Source organism: Triticum aestivum, chromosome 1D (assembly GCF_018294505.1).
Source record: "Triticum aestivum cultivar Chinese Spring chromosome 1D, IWGSC CS RefSeq v2.1, whole genome shotgun sequence".
Taxonomy (NCBI): Eukaryota; Viridiplantae; Streptophyta; class Magnoliopsida; order Poales; family Poaceae; genus Triticum; species Triticum aestivum.
The window spans coordinates 327,903,479-327,924,055 of NC_057796.1; the positions used below are offsets into that span (position 1 = coordinate 327,903,479).

The window sequence follows — 20,577 nt, forward strand, 5'->3', positions numbered from 1 at the left end:
TCAGCGAAGCAGAAGTTCAACGGGATGAAGTCTCACGACTGTCACGTGCTAATGACGCAGATACTTCCAGTTGCAATCCGTGGGATCATGGACGCGCACGTCCGTGAAACGCTATTTGGCCTATGCAACTTTTTCGACGTCATCTCTCGGAAGTCAGTTGGCGTGAGGCAACTCAGAAGGCTACAGGAAGAGATCGTGGTGATACTATGCGAGCTTGAGATGTACTTCCCGCCCGCATTCTTCGATGTTATGGTGCATCTGCTGGTCCATATCGTGGAGGATATCATCCAACTCGGGCCGACGTTCCTGCACAGCATGATGCCGTTCGAAAGGATGAATGGTGTCATCAAAGGATACGTTCGCAACATGTCACGTCCAGAGGGAAGCATAGCCAGGGGCTTTCTGACCGAAGAGTGCATCTCCTACTGCACGAATTATCTAGGCATCGAGAACCCCGTTGGTCTGCCCGTCAACAGGCACCTCGGCAGGCTCGCTGGATGGGGTCACCGTGAGGGTCGCCGCGAAATGCATGTCGACTTCGAGGGTCGACTCGCCGACTTTGAAAGAGCAAACCTAGTCGCGCTACAACACATAGACGTGGTCGATCCTTGGGTGGTGGAGCACAAAACCTTTATTGAGAAGACGTACAATGACCGAGGCCAACAGAGGACGGACAGAGTTATAATCAAAGAGCACAACTCATGTTTCACGCGTTGGTTCAAGCAGAAGCTTCTGTCATACCCTTTACATGAGGATTCTTCCGCGGAAGAACAACTCATATTCGCCTTGTCACAGGGCGCCGAGCACAACCTGATGACGTATGAGGCGTACGATATCAACGGCTACACATTCTACACCGAGGACAAGGACATCAAGAGCGATGGTTATCAGAACTCCGGGGTAACGATGGAATCCTACACCGGTAACGACAAGGACAGATACTACGGAAGGATCGAGGAGATCTGGGAGCTGAGCTACGCTGGAGAGAAGGTCCCGATGTTCCGTGTCAGATGGGCCAAGAGCGTCATAAAAGAAGACCGGTATTTCACCACCATGGTTATACCCGAAGCCAAATCCAAGACCGCAGGCGCGAACGTTACCGCAAAAAATGAGCCATGGGTACTGGCTTCCCAAGTGGACCAATGCTTCTTCATTACCGACCCGCTGCCCGACCCACTGCGCCGCCGCCCCGACTGCGCCGCCGCCCCTACTAAACCGCCGCCCGTAAGCCCCCCTCCTCCTCCACCCATAAGCCCCCCTCCCCCTGACTGACTCCCCTGGCCTCCGTGCGCAGTTCACCGTCCCGGATCTCCGACTGCATCGCCTCCCGCGGCGGCAACATCCACAGCGTCGACGTCTTCGTCCCCGACGACGCCCCCGCGTCCACCAGGAGAGGAGGCCCGAGCACCTCGCGACCTCCCCGCCGTCTATCCCCGCCTCCCCCAAGCTCGCCGTCTCCGCCCTCCGTCGTCTCCGCTCCGGCCACCACCTCATCGTGGTCAGGTAATCTTCATTGCCCTCCTCCCTCTGCCTCTCTTCCTCCTCTCCTCCCTCCCGGCCATGCCCTCTTCTTCTCTCTTTTGCTAGGTTTAGGTCAAATCCCTCTCGAATTTAGGTCAAATTAGGTTCAAATCCCTCTGAAATTAGTATGTAAAGCTCACTGTTCTGAAGTTCTGATCAGTTCAGTACCTTAGTAAGCAATAAACTTGGCAAGTTTTAGCAAGATTTAGCAACAAGATTTGACATGTGCAGGCTGTGCTACCTATACATTGTTGCCCTTTTTGTAACTGATGATTGTTAGATTGGGTTCCTACTTTGGTGCAGATTGGAACTAGAGATAATTTACCTCTTCTGCCCATTTAGGACGAGCTTTCTTGCCGGGTGAGGGTAGTTTGTCACTGAGGTGTAATTACAGAAGTAGTGGAGGGATGGATACTGTCTTTTATGTTTTGTTCTGGCATTGTTTAGTTTGTGGTGGTAGCTTAGCACAACCTAGGACCATTGATTTGGTTTCATCATGTTCATCATACATACTCAACCTCCTAATTTTGTTTCATCATGTTCATCATACATAGCCAACCTTTTAATTTTGCTGGGTGCGTGTTTTTATGGTCCATATAAGTTTCTTGTTTTATTTAGCTGAAGAGCGGTGTTACAGTTTTTTTGAGGCAAACATAAATATTAATTTGCAGCATATGTACATTTATTTGTTTATTTTGAATTTGAATGCTGCAGTGTTTTGTCTTTCTCTTGAGAAAATAAGCATCTGTTTGGGAGCTTGGCTAAGCATCTGTTTATTTGGCCTCTTGGTCATGGGAAAACATGAGCTCACTGAGGTTCAACGCCAGTCTCTGTAGACTTGGTGATGGCGGATTTTGACAGCCAGACGCAGCAGCATATCAATCTGGATTTGTGTTGATTCTGAATTTGTGGAGAGAGGAGTGCATTCAGAGAAGAGAAGAGAATACAAACTTACATACTCCTTACCTAGACATAAACTTGGCAAGTTTTAGCAACAAGAATACAAATGATACTCACTCTAGCCACTGTTTGTAGTTCTAGCCACTCCTTGCTGTTAGTTCCTCAAGGAGTTCTGCACAAAATTAGCTCAACAAGTTGCATCTGGCTTTTACAAAGTTGTTTTGGCTTAAGAGGATAAGTTGTTGTATATACTGTCATAAAGTTCAGCAAGAACAGGGCATCAACAGTGCTACTCTAGTATCTAGTTGGGGAGGGACAAATGGACAGGGCATCACTGTAGCTGTACTACCGCACAACAAACTATTAGTCTTAGGATTAACACTCCTCATATGAGATGAGAGGATTTTTTTTAAATGGCTTCTTGCAGTTTTGAAAATTCAGTTTATTCGGTTACTGAAAATTCAGTTAATTCAGTTAGGCACACAAATTTCAGAACTTTTGTGTGCCCTAGTACTTGGTGTTTGTAGAAAACCAGGAGTGTCAATGTGACTAGAATTCACTTGTTCTTATATGGGTGAAACTTCACTTGTTTTTAGGCTAGTGCAGGGTGTTGCTTTATTCTGTCATCATTTGTAACTATGTCATAAATAAATTGTTCCTTCTTCTGTATTTGACAAGTAATGACTGTTGATAAGCTGAGGCATGGATTAAGCTGTTTCTTTGCTGTAACATACTGTATATCACTCCACAATGAAATACAGTACATATTGATGTCCTTTGTAAAACTTGTTCATGTACTGAACTACTAATGCCTTGTGATGCTCTGAATTACTTGTGATGCCTCTGAATTACTTGTGATCCCATTGAGAAAGACTTGTAAAGATGATGATCATCTTTTACAGAAAACAATTTCTGTAAACACGTCAGTAACTTTGCTAGTTTGCTGGGTTTTGTCTCCGACCATCGTGTCGTGATGATTTTGCAGGTACCCCGAGAGGCCCTTGAGTTTGCTGGAATGTCGATTAACTTCCGTTCCGGCAAATTCGGGTACTCCATATGTCCTATTTTCAGCAAAGGTCATGCTGAAATTTTCCGTGAATTTTAGCATGACTTTGCTAAAAATAGGACATATGGGGTACTTGTGACTAATGCATGGGCCGGGGTCTTAGTACTTAATTAAGTAGGATCACCTGCCCTTTTATTCTTGTTGCATTAAACCACAGGTGGCAATAGAGCCAAGTGATTAGGCCCAACTTAGAATTCTCCTTCCCAGCTTAGCTTTTAGGGTGACTCGGTGTCGATGAGAACCTAAATGATGTACGCTTAGGCTTTTAGGGTCCCTCGGCGTCGACAAACCCTAAATGATAAAAGCTTAGCTTTTAGGATGCCTCGGTGTCGACAAACCCTAAATGATGAGACCATGATCTTGTTCCTTGAGAATAACCAACTTTTTGACCAAACTTTTTTCCTATTTAGAGCGAAACATGGCCCACAACGATGAGGCCGGCGGTTCGGGCGGCAAGCAATTCTGGGAGTTGTCCCAGGAGCTGGAGGAAGACCCTCACCGCTACGAGGACACCGCGGAAGACACCGATCCTGACTACACAACCCCTAGTGGCGTCGGGGATGACACCACTGATGGTGCCGCCGAGGATGCCACCACTGATGATGGCGGCGCACGCACAGATGGCAGCCAACCGAAGAGGCAACGGAAGGACCGGCTCCCGAGCGTCCTCGGCACCGTCAAGGAGGAATTTACTGAAGTGAACTCTGACGGGCATCCAACGGCGCCCAAACAAGTAGTCAAGGGGTACTCGGTTCAGCTCGGATGCATTCTCCGGAGCACCGTCTCGATCAACACCGAGAACCTAAGGCATAAGGACCGAGGGAATTTGCGCAGCCTCCTCTTCACGAAGCTACACGAACGATACAAGTTCCCCGCTGACTTTGCAAACACACGCCTCTCAGGGAATAAAGTGAACAGTGCCGCCCTCACGAGGATGAGCACGGCCATGTCTACTTGGAGAAGCACGGTGAAGGCGATGATTGAAAAAGGTGATAGTTATGAGAAGATCAAGGCGAAATATCCTTTGATCAGCGAAGATGACTACAAGGAGTTCAAGATCAAGTGCGAGAGCAGCGCAACCTCCGAATCAAGTCAGTGGGGGAAAGAAATGCGGCAGTTGAACTTAGGGGTCCACCAACTCGGTCCCGGCGGTTACAGAGTGGCGGAGCCTATATGGGACAAGGAGGACGCGGAGCGTGCCGAGCAAGGCCTACCGCCCCGCTTCGACAAATTCCGTGACAAGCAGACCAGGAACTTTGTCAGGGCCCGGTACAAGGAGGACCCGGTAACAAAGGACCTTACCACGGATCCGAAAACCAGGGCGCTTGAGCTTGTTCTGGTAAGGAATACACCCCCGCGTAATTAGCTCCATATGGTTGCATTCTAATTAATGAAGCCAAATTTCTAAATGGTTCACATTCCTTCCGCAGGAGGCTGACAGCAGTAGTGCGGGGTCGTCTCAGAGTTCCCCTTTTGACACCCCTTTAAATAGGGCGTTGAACATAATGAAAAACAAGGATAAGCTCAGTAAGCCGTCGTCAGCTGGTCGTGTGGCCGGCAAAGGCTTGTCCACAAAATGGTCGTCATACTATACCGCTGGTGGGCGAAAGGAGAAAAAGACCAGCTCAGAAAGCCAGTTGCACGAGGTTCAAGAACTCAAGGCACAAGTGGCACGGATTCCGGAGATTGTCCAAGAGCAAGTGCAACAACAACTGGGAACGACGCTCACCGCCATGGTGCCTACCTTGATTCAGGGGCTGACGACGTGGATTGCGGGCGGCCAACAGGGGCCTCCCCCGGTTCCCAGCTTCACGGCCAGCAACTCGCACAACGCGCAGACGGCACCATTGGTGTCTCCGGTGGAGGCGGTATTCGTGTCTCCGGCGCCGGCACGGGCATTGGAGCTTAATGCACCCGGGTGTACGCCAGCCGGCACCTCGCCAGCAAGTGGCCCCTCCGTCAGTTGCACGCCCGCCGTTGGCGGTGCCTCGACATTAGCCGAGCTCGACGGCATCACGGTAACTAAGCCTCTCGGCCGATGACTTCATCTCCTTGCCTTTGACTGGGCATCCCTGACGCCCTACATGTTTTTGCAGGGCGCCGCCGACGTTCCTTGCACTCTCCTGCACTTCGTGGGCGGCGAGTTGGTCGATGTTGCCAAGGGCAGAATCGTTCAACCAGGCAACCGCGTGTTCCACGGTAATCCGATGCCACCCACCTTGTATAGGGTTGAACTGGTTCGGGTGCTGCCAGGCTGCGACGAGTTGTTACCTCCGATTCGACCCGTTGGGCCGACGAAGATGATGTGATGACCCTTAGCGCCTGCGTAAGCTGGCCCCTGCTGTGGCCGAAGAGCCAGATTCGTTTGGGGGCGGGGGACACCACCCCACAGACAAGACCGCCAGTCGTGCCCGCGCCAAGCCATGGCAAGAACGCCACAACGCTACCGGACATGCCGGACATCCCTATGGCACAGGATCCGGACGACGACGACAATGACAACGGTACATTTTCCAATGTCGAGAAGTACTTTGCCGAACATGGGTACGGTGACGAGTTTTGCGGGCCTCCTTCTCAAGAACCCAACCCTGAAAAAGACGACCGCGATCTAGCTGGTACGGCGGAGAAACCCAATTGCAACAGGCGTCGTCTGGCGTTCAGTTCTCAGGAGACGCCTCCAGCTGCCGCCTTCACCGAGCCTCAGATAGCTGAGGTGCGAAATATTATCAGCCCCAACACGCTCAAGAAGGCGGTTTGTGAGCAGAACTCGATCCCATTACAGCAGATCAGGAAGAAGGGACGGAAACGAAAGACTAACAAGGGCGCCGGTGCGAGCCAGCCGGCACCGAGTACGATCCGTGCTCAGGACGGCCACCTTCACCTAAGAATATCTCGAGGAGGGTGCATGTGGCGGGTAGGGCGATGCTACCGACAAATATGCTCAATAATGCAACCGGTGCTATGCGGAGTCTGCATGACAGTGTTCTTTCTTTGGAGAAGCGGTGTCTCAGAGAGAATGATGTGGCATACCCGGTTTTCGTGGCCAAGGTGCCAGAGGGCAAGGGCTTTGTGGATAGCGCCGTCGAGGGTACGATCGTCCTGCGGTTTGATGACATCTTTGCTATGTTTAACCTTCATCCGCTGCACTACACCTTCGTTCGGCTGTTTTCGCTGAGTATGGAGATGCGGATCATTAGAGACAAGACCCCGGACATTGTGATAGTCGACCCCTTCTACATGCGTGCCAAGATCTTGGCCAGCGCTGGGGACTGGCAAGTCGCGAGTTCACACCTCGAAGGCGTCATTCTGGCAAACCCAGATAAGGATAACTTCCTCGTGCCTTACTTTCCCGAGTAAGTCATCCCCTAACCGCCCCGTAACATATGATTTCTTAGATTTCGATCGTTTTTTTGTCTCTAACATTCTGTGTTCTGTGCAGTGACACACATTGCACACTCATCCTCTTAAGCCCGAAATATTCCATGGCCACGTATTTCGACCCGAACCGTGACTCCAAGATAGACTACACAAATATCAAGAAAGTTCTTAATGATGCTCTCCCCGGCTACGCCGCATCTGGAGGCACCTTTAAGAGGCCAGCTCGTAGGTATGGCAGGCACGTGTTCACCCACAATACGACGTTCCCCTGTGTCAAGCAGCCGCCTGGCGCTCAGAAGGATGCCTACTACGCCCTCCATCACATGCGGGCGATCGTACGGGACCATAATCACCTTCTGCTACCAAATAATCTCAAAGATTGGGCCGCAAGCTTGGCGGCAATCCAGGACACGGACATCCGACAAGAATTCTTTCGCATCCAGTTGGAGTTTGCAGAAATCATCCATGAAGATGTCCTTCGTACCTCGGGGCAGTTCTACCTCAAATATCAACCGTCCAACAGTGAGATAGACCCAACGCTACAAATGCAGGCTGACAACGCCCGCGACTTCATGACCATCACGACAGACGGCGGCTTCATCCACGCTCCGGTCCCATGAGTCGAGTCGAAAGTAGTGATGCTATGTGTAGTTCTGAAACATCGATTAGCTCATGTTGTAATTAAACTTTAATGAACTTGTATGTCTCTTTGGTTTGGACAGTCATTCAACTTAGATGTAATCGATGCTATTTATTAGTAGGACCATGAATCGTGCTATTAATGTCTTGCTTTTCTCTTCCGATCCTTTTGTTGCATACTTATATATTGCTTATGTATTGTCTGTTGTTTGGCTAGTGCATAGAGATGCCGTCGTATGTCGTGTACAAGGGTAAGGTTCCCGGAGTCTACGACGACTGGGAGGAGTGTCGGAGACAGGTTCACCATTTCAGCGGTAACAGTTACAAAGGGTACACCACTAGGACGGAGGCGGAATCTAGATACGCGCGCTATCTAGCGGGGGAGAGGAGGGAGCGTTGGAGGAACCGGATGAAGACCAGTTTCATCGCGATGATGCTCATCGTGATGACCGCAGCTCTCTTCTATGTGATGGTAGTTTAGATGATCGATATCGACTTGTAATGTGAAGACAAACTCGCTACTCGCGGTCTCGAGACTTATAATGTTCTATCTTTGTTCGGTCTTTTGAATTCGGAGACTAATATGATGAATGGTATTCGGAGACTAATATTCTATTGTATTCAATGAATCTGCTATTGATGTGTGGTGCTGTCTATATTCCGTCCAATAATATATTTTGTAATCTGTGCAAATATCAGAAAAGAAAAAAATCCCTAATATACATACTAATGGCGCATCACCCCAACGTGCGCCATTAGTATGCCAAAGGATACTAATGGCGCATCACCCCACAGTGCACCATTAGTATGGCAAAGCACATGTGTAAATATCGCCCCCTGGGAGGCACACTAATGGCGCATGTTGGTCTATACTAATGGTGCACGGCGTGATGCGTCATTAGTATACCAGATACTAATGGCGCACCAGTGGTGCGCCATTAGTATTTAATACTAGTGGCATGGTACTAGTGCGCCATTAGTAGGCAAAACTGGTGCGCCACTAGTAGGCCTTTTCCTAGTAGTGGCGGCTAGAGTTTCTGTAAGCCTATGTGTTGTCGTGCCCCGGCCCTTCCGTATTCGGTCTTCCTGCCACGCGTGCTTTGTTGCTTGTGTTGGATCGAATGTGGAAGCACCACAAACTAATTGAGTTGAATCGTGAGCCTCACAATTCCCTTTCTCCTTGATATTTTTATGCCCGACGGGAGGACTATCCATGACAGGGAGCAATAGAGCCCACATGTACATTTAACGCTTTCTTCATGACTTAGGCCTACTGGATGAAGAGAAGAATCTGGCCTAGCACCCGCAACCGATAATGAGTCACCTATATATGATGGATCCTGCGACCTGCGGGGATGGTTACATTGAATGTGGACGCCGCAAAGGAAAGATGTGGTGGTGTCAATTCAGTCTTAGCGATTTGCAGGCTTCCAGATGGTGCTTTCATGGGTGCATCAAATATGACCTTCTCTGGGTACTCTGACCCTGCAATGTTATGGTGTGTAGAGAAGCTCTTGTGCTTGCTGAGGACCTTGGCAAACGCAACACTACTAGGAAAAGGCCTACTAGTGGCGCACTAGTTGTGCCTACTAATGGCGCACTACTGGTGCGCCACTAGTATCACGCCACTAGTATTAAATACTAATGGCGCATCACTGGTGCGCCATTAGTATCTGGTATACTAATGGCGCATCACGTCGTGCGCCATTAGTATAGACCAACATGCGCCATTAGTGTGCCTCCCAGGGGGCGATATTTACACATGTGCTTTGCCATACTAATGGCGCACTGTGGGGTGATGCGCCATTAGTATCCTTTGGCATACTAATGGCGCACGTTGGGGCGATGCGCCATTAGTATGTATATTAGGGATTTTTTCTTTTCTGATATTTGCACAGATTACAAAATATATTATTGGACAGAATATAGACAGCACCACACAGCAACAGCAGATTCATCGAATACAATAGAAGATTAGTCTCCGAATACAATTCATCATATTAGTCTCCGAATTCAAAAGACCGAACAAATATAGAACATTACAAGTCTCGAGACCGCGAGTAGCGAGTTTGTCTTCACATTACAAGTCGATATCGATCATCTAAACTACCATCACATAGAAGAGAGCTGCGGTCATCACGCTGAGCATCATCGCGATGAAACTGGTCTTCATCCGGTTCCTCCAACGCTCCCTCCTCTCTCCCGCTAGATAGCGCGCGTATCTAGATTCCGCCTCCGCCCTAGTGGTGTACCCTTTGTAACTGTTACCGCTGAAACGGTGAACCTGTCTCCGACACTCCTCCCAGTCGTCGTAGACTCCGGAAACCTTACCCTTGTACACGACATACGACGGCATCTCTATGCACTAGCCAAACAATAGACAATACATAAGCAATATATAAGTATGCAACAAAAGGATCGGAAGAGAAAAGCAAGACATTAATAGCATGATTCATGGTCCTACTAATAAATAGCATCGATTACATCTAAGTTGAACGACTGTCCAAACCAAAGAGACATACAAGTTCATTAAAGTTTAATTACAACATGAGCTAATCGATGTTTCAGAACTACACATAGCATCACTACTTTCGACTCGACTCATGGGACCGGAGCGTGGATGAAGCCGCCGTCTGTCGTGATGGTCATGAAGTCGCGGGCGTTGCCAGCCTGCATTTGTAGCGTTGTGTCTATCTCACTGTTGGACGGTTGATATTTGAGGTAGAACTGCCCCGAGGTACGAAGGACATCTTGATGGATGATTTCTGCAAACTCCGACTGGATGCGAAAGAATTCTTGTCGGATGTCCGCGTCCTGGATTGCTGCCAAGCTTGCGGCCCAATCTTTGAGATTATTTGGTAGCAGAAGGTGATTATGGTCCCGTATGATCGCCCGCATGTGATGGAGGGCGTAGTAGGCATCCTTCTGAGCGCCAGGCGGCTGCTTGACGCAGGGGAACGTCGTATTGTGGGTGAACACGTGCCTGCCGTACCTACGAGCTGGCCTCTTAAAGGTGCCTCCAGATGCGGCGTAGCCGGGGAGAGCATCATCAAGAACTTTCTTGATATTTGTGTAGTCTATCTTGGAGTCATGGTCCGGGTCGAAATACGCGGCCATGGAATATTTCGGGCTTAAGAGGATGAGTGTGCAATGTGTGTCACTGCACAGAACACGGAATGTTAGAGAAAAAAAGAACGATCGAAATCTAAGAAATCATATGTTACGGGGCGGTTAGGGGATGACTTACTCGGGAAAGTAAGGCACGAGGAAGTTATCCTTATCTGGGTTTGCCAGAATGACGCCTTCGAGGTGTGAACTCGCGACTTGCCGGTCCCCAGCGCTGCCCAAGATCTTGGCACGCATGTAGAAGGGGTCGACTATCACAATGTCCGGGGTCTTGTCTCTAATGATCCGCATCTCCATACTCAGCGAAAACAGCCGAACGAAGGTGTAGTGCAGTGGATGAAGGTTAAACATAGCAAAGATGTCATCAAACCATAGGACGATCGTACCCCCGACGGCGCTATCCACAAAGCCCTTGCCCTCTGGCACCTTGGCCACGAAAACTGGGTATGCCACATCATTCTCTCTGAGACGCCGCTTCTCCAAAGAAAGAACACTGTCATGCAGACTCCGCATAGCACCGGTTGCAGCATTGAGCATATTTGTCGGTAGCATCGCCCTACCCGCCACATGCACCCTCCTCGAGATATCCTTAGGTGAAGGTGGCCCGTCCTGAGCACGGATCGTACTCGGTGCCGGCTGGCTCGCACCGGCGCCCTTGTTAGTCTTTCGTTTCCGTCCCTTCTTCCTGATCTGCTGTAATGGGATCGAGTTCAGCTCACAGACCGCCTTCTTGAGCGTGTTGGGGCTGATAATATTTTGCACCTCAGCTATCTGAGGCTCGGTGAAGGCGGCAGCTGGAGGCGTCTCCTGAGAACTGAACGCCAGACGACGCCTGTTGCAATTGGGTTTCTCCACCGTACCAGCTAGATCGCGGTCGTCTTTTTCAGGGTTGGGTTCTTGAGAAGGAGGCCCGCAAAACTCGTCACCGTACCCATGTTCGGCAAAGTACTTATCGACGTTGGAAAATGTACCGTTGTCGTTGTCGTCGTCGTCCGGATCCTGTGCCATATGCATGTTCGGATCCTGTGCCATAGGGATGTCCGGCATGTCCAGTAGCGTTGCGGCGTTCTTGCCATGGCTTGGCGCTGGCACGACTGGCGGTCTTGTTTGTGGGGTGGTGTCCCCCGCCCCCAAACGAATCTGGCTCTTCGGCCAAAGCAGGGGCCAGCTTATGCAGGCGCTAAGGGTCATCACATCATCTTCGTCGGCCCCAGCGTGTCGAATCGGAGGTAACAACTCGTTGCAGCCTGGCAACACCCGAACCAGTTCAACCCTATACAAGGTGGGTGGCATCGGATTACCGTGGAACACGCGGTTGCCTGGTTGAACGATTCTGCCCTTGGCGACATCGACCAACTCGCCGCCCACGAAGTGCAGGAGAGTGCAAGGAACGTCGGCGGCGCCCTGCGAAAACATGTAGGGCGTCAGGGATGCCCAGTTAAAGGCAAGGAGATGAAGTCATCGGCCGAGAGGCTTAGTTACCGTGATGCCGTCGAGCTCGGCTAATGTCGAGGCACCGCCAACGGCAGGCGTGCAACTGACGGAGGGGCCACTTGCTGGCGAGGTGTCGGCCGGCGTACACCCGGGTGCATTAAGCTCCAATGCCCGTGCCGGCGCCGGAGACACGAATACCGCCTCCGCCGGAGACACCAATGGCGCCGTCTGCGCGTTGTGCGAGTTGCTGGCCGTGAAGCTGGGAACCGGGGGAGACCCCTGTTGGCCGCCCGCAATCCACGTCGTCAGCCCCTGAATCAAGGTAGGCACCATGGCGGTGAGCGTCGTTCCCAGTTGTTGTTGCACTTGCTCTTGGACAATCATCGGAATCCGCGCCACTTGTGCCTTGAGTTCTTGAACCTCGCGCGACTGGCTTTCCGAGCTGGTCTTTTTCTCCTTTCGCCCACCAGCGGTATAGTATGACGACCATTTTGTGGACAAGCCTTTGCCGGCCACACGACCAGCTGACGACGGCTTACTGAGCTTATCCTTGTTTTTCATTACGTTCAACGCCCTATTTAAAGGGGTGTCAAAAGGGGAGCTCTGAGACGACCCCGCGCTACTGCTTTCAGCCTCCTGCGGAAGGAATGTGAACCATTTAGAAATTTGGCTTCATTAATTAGAATGCAACCATATGGAGCTAATTACGCGGGGGTGTATTCCTTACCAGAACAAGCTCAAGCGCCCTGGTCTTCGGATCCGTGGTAAGCTCCTTTGTTACCGGGTCCTCCTTGTACCAGGCCCTGACAAAGTTCCTGGTCTGCTTGTCACAGAATTTCTCGAAGTGGGGCGGTAGGCCTTGCTCGGCACGCTCCGCGTCCTCCTTGTCCCATATAGGCTCCGCCACTCTGTAACCGCCGGGACCGAGTTGGTGGACCCCTAAGTTCAACTGCCGCATTTCTTTCCCCCACTGACTTGATTCGGAGGTTGCGCTGCTCTCGCACTTGATCTTGAACTCCTTGTAGTCATCTTCGCTGATCAAAGGATATTTCTCCTTGATCTTCTCATAACTATCACCTTTTTCAATCATTGCCTTCACCGTGCTTCTCCAAGTAGACAGGGCCGTGCTCATCCTCGTGAGGGCGGCACTATTCACTTTATTCCCTGAGAGGCGTGTGTTTGCAAAGTCAGCGGGGAACTTGTATCGTTCGTGCAGCTTCGTGAAGAGGAGGCTGCGCAAATTCCCTCGGTCCTTATGCCTTAGGTTCTCGGTGTTGATCGAGACGGTGCTCCGGAGAATGCACCCGAGCTGAACCGAGTACCCCTTGACTACTTGTTTGGGCGCCATTGGATGCCCGTCGGAGTTCACTTCAGCAAATTCCTCCTTGACGGTGCCGAGCACGCTTAGGCGCCGGTCCTTCCGTTGCCTCTTCGGTTGGCTGCCATCTGTGCGTGCGCCACCATCATCAGTGGTGGCATCCTCGGCGGCACCATCAGTGGTGTCATCCCCGACGCCACTAGGGGTTGTGTAGTCAGGATCGGTGTCTTCCGCGGCGTCCTTGTAGCGGTGAGGGTCTTCCTCCAGCTCTTGGGACAACTCCCAGAATTGCTTGCCGCCCGAACCGCCAGCCTCATTGTTGTGGGCCATGTTTCGCTCTAAATAGGAAAAAAGTTTGGTCAAAAAGTTGGTTATTGTCAAGGAACAAGATCATGGTCTCATCATTTAGGGTTTGTCGACACCGAGGCATCCTAAAAGCTAAGCTTTTATCATTTAGGGTTTGTCGACGCCGAGGCACCCTAAAAGCCTAAGCGTACATCATTTAGGTTCTCATCGACACCGAGGCACCCTAAAAGCTAAGCTGGGAAGGAGAATTCTAAGTTGGGCCTAATCATTTGGCTCTATTGCCACCTATGGTTTAATGCAACAAGAATAAAGGGGCAGGTGACCCTACTTAATTAATTACTAAGACCCCGGCCCATGCATTAGTCACAAGTACCCCATATGTCCTATTTTTAGCAAAGTCATGCTAAAATTCACGGAAAATTTTAGCATGACATTTGCTAAAAATAGGACATATGGAGTACCCGAATTTGCCAGAACGGAAGTTAATCGACATTCCAGCAAACTCAAGGGCCTCTCGGGGTACCTGCAAAATCATCACGACACGATGGTCGGAGACAAAACCCAGCAAACTAGCAAAGTTACTGACGTGTTTACAGAAATTGTTTTCTGTAAAAGATGATCATCATCTTTACAAGTCTTTCTCAATGGGATCACAAGTAATTCAGAGGCATCACAAGTAATTCAGAGCATCACAAGGCATTAGTAGTTCAGTACATGAACAAGTTTTACAAAGCACATCAATATGTACTGTATTTCATTGTGGAGTGATATACAGTATGTTACAGCAAAGAAACAGCTTAATCCATGCCTCAGCTTATCAACAGTCATTACTTGTCAAATACAGAAGAAGGAACAATTTATTTGTGACATAGTTACAAATGATGACAGAATAAAGCAACACCCTGCACTAGCCTAAAAACAAGTGAAGTTTCACCCATATAAGAACAAGTGAATTCTAGTCACATTGACACTCCTGGTTTTCTACAAACACCAAGTACTAGGGCACACAAAAGTTCTGAAATTTGTGTGCCTAACTGAATTAACTGAATTTTTAGTAACCGAATAAACTGAATTTTCAAAACTGCAAGAAGCCATTTAAAAAAAATCCTCTCATCTCATATGAGGAGTGTTAATCCTAAGACTAATAGTTTGTTGTGCGGTACAGCTACAGTGATGCCCTGTCCATTTGTCCCTCCCCAACTAGATACTAGAGTAGCACTGTTGATGCCCTGTTCTTGCTGAACTTTATGACAGTATATACAACAACTTATCCTCTTAAGCCAAAACAACTTTGTAAAAGCCAGATGCAACTTGTTGAGCTAATTTTGTGCAGAACTCCTTGAGGAACTAACATCAAGGAGTGGCTAGAACTACAAACAGTGGCTAGAGTGACTATCATTTGTATTCTTGTTGCTAAAACTTGCCAAGTTTGTGTCTAGTTAAGGAGTATGTAAGTTTGTATTCTCTTCTCTTCTCTGAATGCACTCCTCTCTCCACAAATTCAGAATCAACACAAATCCAGATTGATATGCTACTGCGTCTGGCTGCCAAAATCCGCCATCACCAAGTCTACAGAGACTGGCGTTGAACCTAAGTGAGCTCATTTTTTTCCCATGACCAAGAGGCCAAATAAACAGACGCTTAGCCAAGCTCCCAAACAGATGCTTATTTTCTCAAGAGAAAGACAAAACACTGCAGCATTCAAATTCAAAATAAACAAATAAATGTACATATGCTACAAATTAATATTTATGTTTGCCTCAAAAAAACTGTAACACGCTCTTCAGCTAAATAAAACAAGAAACTTATATGGACCATAAAAACACGCACCCAGCAAAATTAAAAGGTTGGCTATGTATGATGAACATGATGAAACAAAATTAGGAGGTTGAGTATGTATGATGAACATGATGAAACAAAATCAATGGTCCTAGGTTGTGCTAAGCTACCACCACAAACTAAACAATGCCAGAACAAAACATAAAAGACAGTATCCATCCCTCCACTACTTCTGTAATTACACCTCAGTGACAAACTACCCTCACCCGGCAAGAAAGCTCGTCCTAAATGGGCAGAAGAGGTAAATTATCTCTAGTTCCAATCTGCACCAAAGTAGGAACCCAATCTAACAATCATCAGTTACAAAAAGGGCAACAATGTATAGGTAGCACAGCCTGCACATGTCAAATCTTGTTGCTAAATCTTGCTAAAACTTGCCAAGTTTATTGCTTACTAAGGTACTGAACTGATCAGAACTTTAGAACAGTGAGCTTTACATACTAATTTCAGAGGGATTTGAACCTAATTTGACCTAAATTCGAGAGGGATTTGACCTAAACCTAGCAAAAGAGAGAAGAAGAGGGCATGGCCGGGAGGGAGGAGAGGAGGAAGAGAGGCAGAGGGAGGAGGGCAATGAAGATTACCTGACCACGATGAGGTGGTGGCCGGAGCGGAGACGACAGAGGGCGGAGACGGCGAGCTTGGGGGAGGCGGGGATAGACGGCGGGGAGGTCGCGAGGTGCTCGGGCCTCCTCTCCTGGTGGACGCGGGGGCGTCGTCGGGGACGAAGACGTCGACGCTGTGGATGTTGCCGCCGCGGGAGGCGATGCAGTCGGAGATCCGGGACGGTGAACTGCGCACGGAGGCCAGGGGAGTCAGTCAGGGGGAGGGGGGCTTATGGGTGGAGGAGGAGGGGGGCTTACGGGCGGCGGTTTAGTAGGGGTGGCGGCGCAGTAGGGGCGGCGGCGTAGTGGGTCGGGCAGTGGGTCGGAGAGATGTGAGATTGGGAGAGAAGGACGAACGCAAGATGGACAACACACACAAGGGTGAAGGTTAGTAATGGCGCACCATCTAGGGGTGCGCCATTAGTAACTTTTTTTCTGATAGCAATGGCGCACCCCCCTCTGGTGCGCCATTAGTAATTTTTTTTTCTGATAGCAATGGCGCACCCTCCTCACGACAACATGACTGGGCTTTGACGGGTCGGTAATGAAGAAGCATTGGTCCACTTGGGAAGCCAGTACCCATGGCTCATTTTTCGCGGTGACGTTCGCGCCTGCGGTCTTGGATTTGGCTTCGGGTATAACCATGGTGGTGAAATACCGGTCTTCTTTTATGATGCTCTTGGCCCATCTGACACGGAACATCGGGACCTTCTCTCCAGCGTAGCTCAGCTCCCAGATCTCCTCGATCCTTCCGTAGTATCTGTCCTTGTCGTTACCGGTGTAGGATTCCATCGTTACCCCAGAGTTCTGATAACCATCGCTCTTCATGTCCTTGTCCTCGGTGTAGAATGTGTAGCCGTTGATATCGTACGCCTCATATGTCATCAGGTTGTGCTCGGCGCCCTGTGACAAGGCGAATATGAGTTGTTCTTCCGTGGAAGAATCCTCATGTAAAGGGTACGACAGAAGCTTCTGCTTGAACCAACGCGTGAAACATGAGTTGTGCTCTTTGATTATATCTCCGTCCGTCCTCTGTTGGCCTCGGTCATTGTACGTGTTCTCAATAAAGGTTTTGTGCTCTACCACCCAAGGATCGACCACGTCTATGTGTTGTAGCGTGACTAGGTTTGCTCTTTCAAAGTCGGCGAGTCGACCCTCGAAGTCGACATGCATTTCGCGGCGACCCTCATGGTGACCCCATCCAGCGAGCCTGCCAAGGTGCCTGTTGACGGGCAGACCAACGGGGTTCTCGATGCCTAGATAATTCGTGCAGTAGGAGATGCACTCTTCGGTCAGAAAGCCCCTGGCTATGCTTCCCTCTGGACGTGACATGTTGCGAACGTGTCCTTTGATGACACCATTCATCCTTTCGAATGGCATCATGTTGTGCAGGAACGTCGGCCCGAGTTGGATGATATCCTCCACGATATGGACCAGCAGATGCACCATAACGTCGAAGAATGCGGGCGGGAAGTACATCTCAAGCTCGCATAGTATCACCACGATCTCTTCCTCTAGCCTTCTGAGTTGCCTCACGCCAACCGACTTCCGAGAGATGACGTCGAAAAAGTTGCATAGGCCAAATAGCGTTTCACGGACGTGCGCGTCCATGATCCCACGGATTGCAACTGGAAGTATCTGCGTCATCAGCACGTGACATTCGTGAGACTTCATCCCGCTAAACTTCTGCTTCGCTGAGTCTAGGTATCTGCTTATCTTCCCCTCATAACCGTAAGGAAGTTTTACTCCTACGAGGCAGGTGAAAAACTGATCGATCTCCTCCTAACTTAGAGTGAAGCACGCGGGAGGGAAGTCATTTCCGGTCTTCTTGGCCTTTTTGCCTTTGCGACGACTTTCCGTGTCCTGCTTCGCTTCATCATCATCATTAGCGTGAAGCTCCTCCCTGATGCCCATTGATTTCAAGTCTGCCCTTGCTTTCGGCCCATCTTTGGTCCTCTCTGGCATGTTGAGCAGGGTACCAAGCAGACTCTCGCACACGTTCTTCGTGATATGCATGACATCAAGGCTGTGAGGCACACGGTGGATCTTCCAGTACGGCAAGTCCCAGAAAACAGACCTCGTTTTCCATACCTTCAGCGGCGGCTCTGGCGCCTTTCGCTTCTTTCCCGGCAGTGGGCAATCTTTCCAATTTTTCAACAGCTCGTCTATTTCCTCGCCGCTCCTCGTACGCAGGCGTCTTCGGGGTTCGGTTTCACCATCGAACAGATCCTTGCATTTCCTCCACGGGTCATCGTCGCGAAGCCACCTTTGATGTCCCATGAACACGGTTTTCGAAGACCCGGGATCCCTATCTAGCTGGCGATACGTTGTGTCATCCATGCACCTGACGCATCCAAAAATCCGTGGACCACCTGCCCCGCGAGATATCCGTAACCGAGATAGTCGTGCACCGTCGTGAGCAGTGCGGCTCTCATAGGGAAATATTCTTTCTCTGCGGCGTCCCACGTATTGGCTAGCGTTTTCCATAGCGTGTCTAGCTCCTCTTTCAGCAGCCCCAGATACAGATTGATGTCGTTCCCTGGTTGTTTCGGCCCTTCAATTAGCATACTCATGTGAATGTACTTCATCTTCATGCACAACCAGGGGGAAGGTTGTACATCCACACAAACACAGGCCATGTGCTATGTGTGCTTCTCTGGCTGCCAAACGGATTGACTCCATCGGTGCTCGCGCCCAGCACGATGTTCCTTGGATCCTTCCCAAATTCTGGGTGTTCAAAGTTCAACGCTTGCCAATGGCTCCCATCCTTAGGGTGACTCAGCATCTTGTCTTTTTTATTTATCTCCGGATCATTTGCGTCATCTTCTCGCTTCTTCTCCTCCCTATCCGCGTGCCAACGCAGGAGCTTTGCTACCTTAGGGTCCACGAAATACTGCTGCAGACGAGGAGTGATCGGAAAGTACCACACCACTTTTCGAGGAGCTTTCTTCCTCTTCTTGTATCGAGTGACGCCGCACACCGGACATATGGTAGACTCCGCGTGCTCGTCCCGATAAATGATGCAATTGTTCATGCACACATGGTATTTCACGTGCGGTAAATCCAGAGGACACACGATTTTCTTCGCCTCCTCGAAACTGGTCGGGCACTTGTTCCCCTTGGGAAGACGTTCGTGCCAGAATGATATGTTCTCGTCGAAGCATGCGTCGGTCATTTTGTGTTTTACCTTCATCTCCAGAGCCATGAGCGTTACTTTCAGGCGGGTATCCTCGGGCCTGCATCCTTCATACAATGGAGTAACCGCGTCTATCTCCAGTTGATCCAGCTTGGCTTTCTCTCGGGCGGCAGCTCTTGCGTTATCCGTCTGCTTGAGAAGCAGCTCTTGAATATGAGGGTCCTGCACCCAGCCCATCGATGGTCCATCGTCGTCTGCTCCGCGGCATCTTCATTTTCATGATCATGGCCTTCGTCTGCTCCGGCATCTTCCTCATCATCATGTCCGGCATCTTCTACATGATGACTGTGTACAGCATCACCGTCGTGATCATGTCCTGGAGATTCTTCGTCTTCTCGCCCGCCCGAGCCGCGGTGGTTGTCTTGCTGCCCTTCCTCATTTCTTGCCCGACCCCCATGGACGACTTCATAGTCATCTTCATCACCTTGCCACCGATAGCCATCCATGAAACCACGCAAGAGCAGGTGGTCCCGCACCTGCCCGGAATCCGAGTCCGCAATAAGGCTCTTCAGCTTGCATCTTCGACACGGGCATCTTATCTCCGTCTCGTTCTTTTGAAGCATCTCGGCCTTCGCGGAGCTCAAAAACCTATTCACGATGCCTTCGGTCATCGTGCGGACCATGGTCGCCTGCGGGGTAGAGCAAAACGATATTTTAGAACCAAGAAAAAATTTGACATGACTTTTCCTAAAAATAGGACCAAAAAGAATGCATAGTGCCAAAATTCTCGCCGAAACGGAAATGAATCAACATTCCGGCAAAATATTGGCAACTATCGCATTTGAAATACCGGTACCTGCAAACACAAACATATATGTAACACCACAAACATATGCAACACCACAAACATACATAGATCTAGCTAGGCCATAAAAAGTGCATGTGCACGTTGTTGGAGGGAGAACAACATAAAGATAGCTTCCCCCTTACTTACCTATCAAAAAAAGTAATTTAACCACTTCATTTGGATGAATTTATGGTGCAAATGAGGTGAGGAGGAGCAGGCAGCCGAGACAAGCTTGGAGGAGGAGGTGGAGAGAATGATGTGGGGAAAGTGAGTGTGTAGGTGTGGCTGTCCAAAATATCTAGCTGGTCTCAGGTTACAAATGGCGCACCACCTACAAATGCGCCATTAGTAACCCTGGTTACTAATGACGCACCTGCTGGTGGTGCGCCATTAGTAGTTTCGCAAAAAAAAATATACACTAATGGCGCACCAGGGCACAGTGCGTCATTACTAGTTTAAACT

The 20,577-nt window shown here is 49.7% G+C and overlaps 1 protein-coding gene across 1 annotated transcript; it reads left to right on the forward strand.

Moving 5' to 3' along the window:
- Positions 1-4,992: 4,992 nt before the first annotated feature.
- On the forward strand, positions 4,993-14,862 carry LOC123159127 (uncharacterized). The gene is made up of 5 exons (XM_044576955.1): positions 4,993-5,355; positions 5,964-6,200; positions 6,338-6,840; positions 6,927-7,086; positions 14,854-14,862. The coding sequence occupies exons 1-5, from the start codon at positions 4,993-4,995 to the stop codon at positions 14,860-14,862; spliced, it is 1,272 nt and encodes a 423-aa protein (XP_044432890.1).
- The last annotated feature ends 5,715 nt before the right edge of the window (positions 14,863-20,577 follow it).

Bases quoted from the DNA above. Each gene is read 5' to 3' on its own strand.
- LOC123159127 (XM_044576955.1), top strand. From the start codon at position 4,993: ATGAAAAACAAGGATAAGCTCAGTAAGCCGTCGTCAGCTGGTCGTGTG. The intron at 6,201-6,337 runs GTGCGAAATATT...GCCGGCACCGAG, and splicing joins CCGAGCCTCAGATAGCTGAG to TACGATCCGTGCTCAGGACG. The intron at 6,841-6,926 runs GTAAGTCATCCC...TGTTCTGTGCAG, and splicing joins CTCGTGCCTTACTTTCCCGA to TGACACACATTGCACACTCA.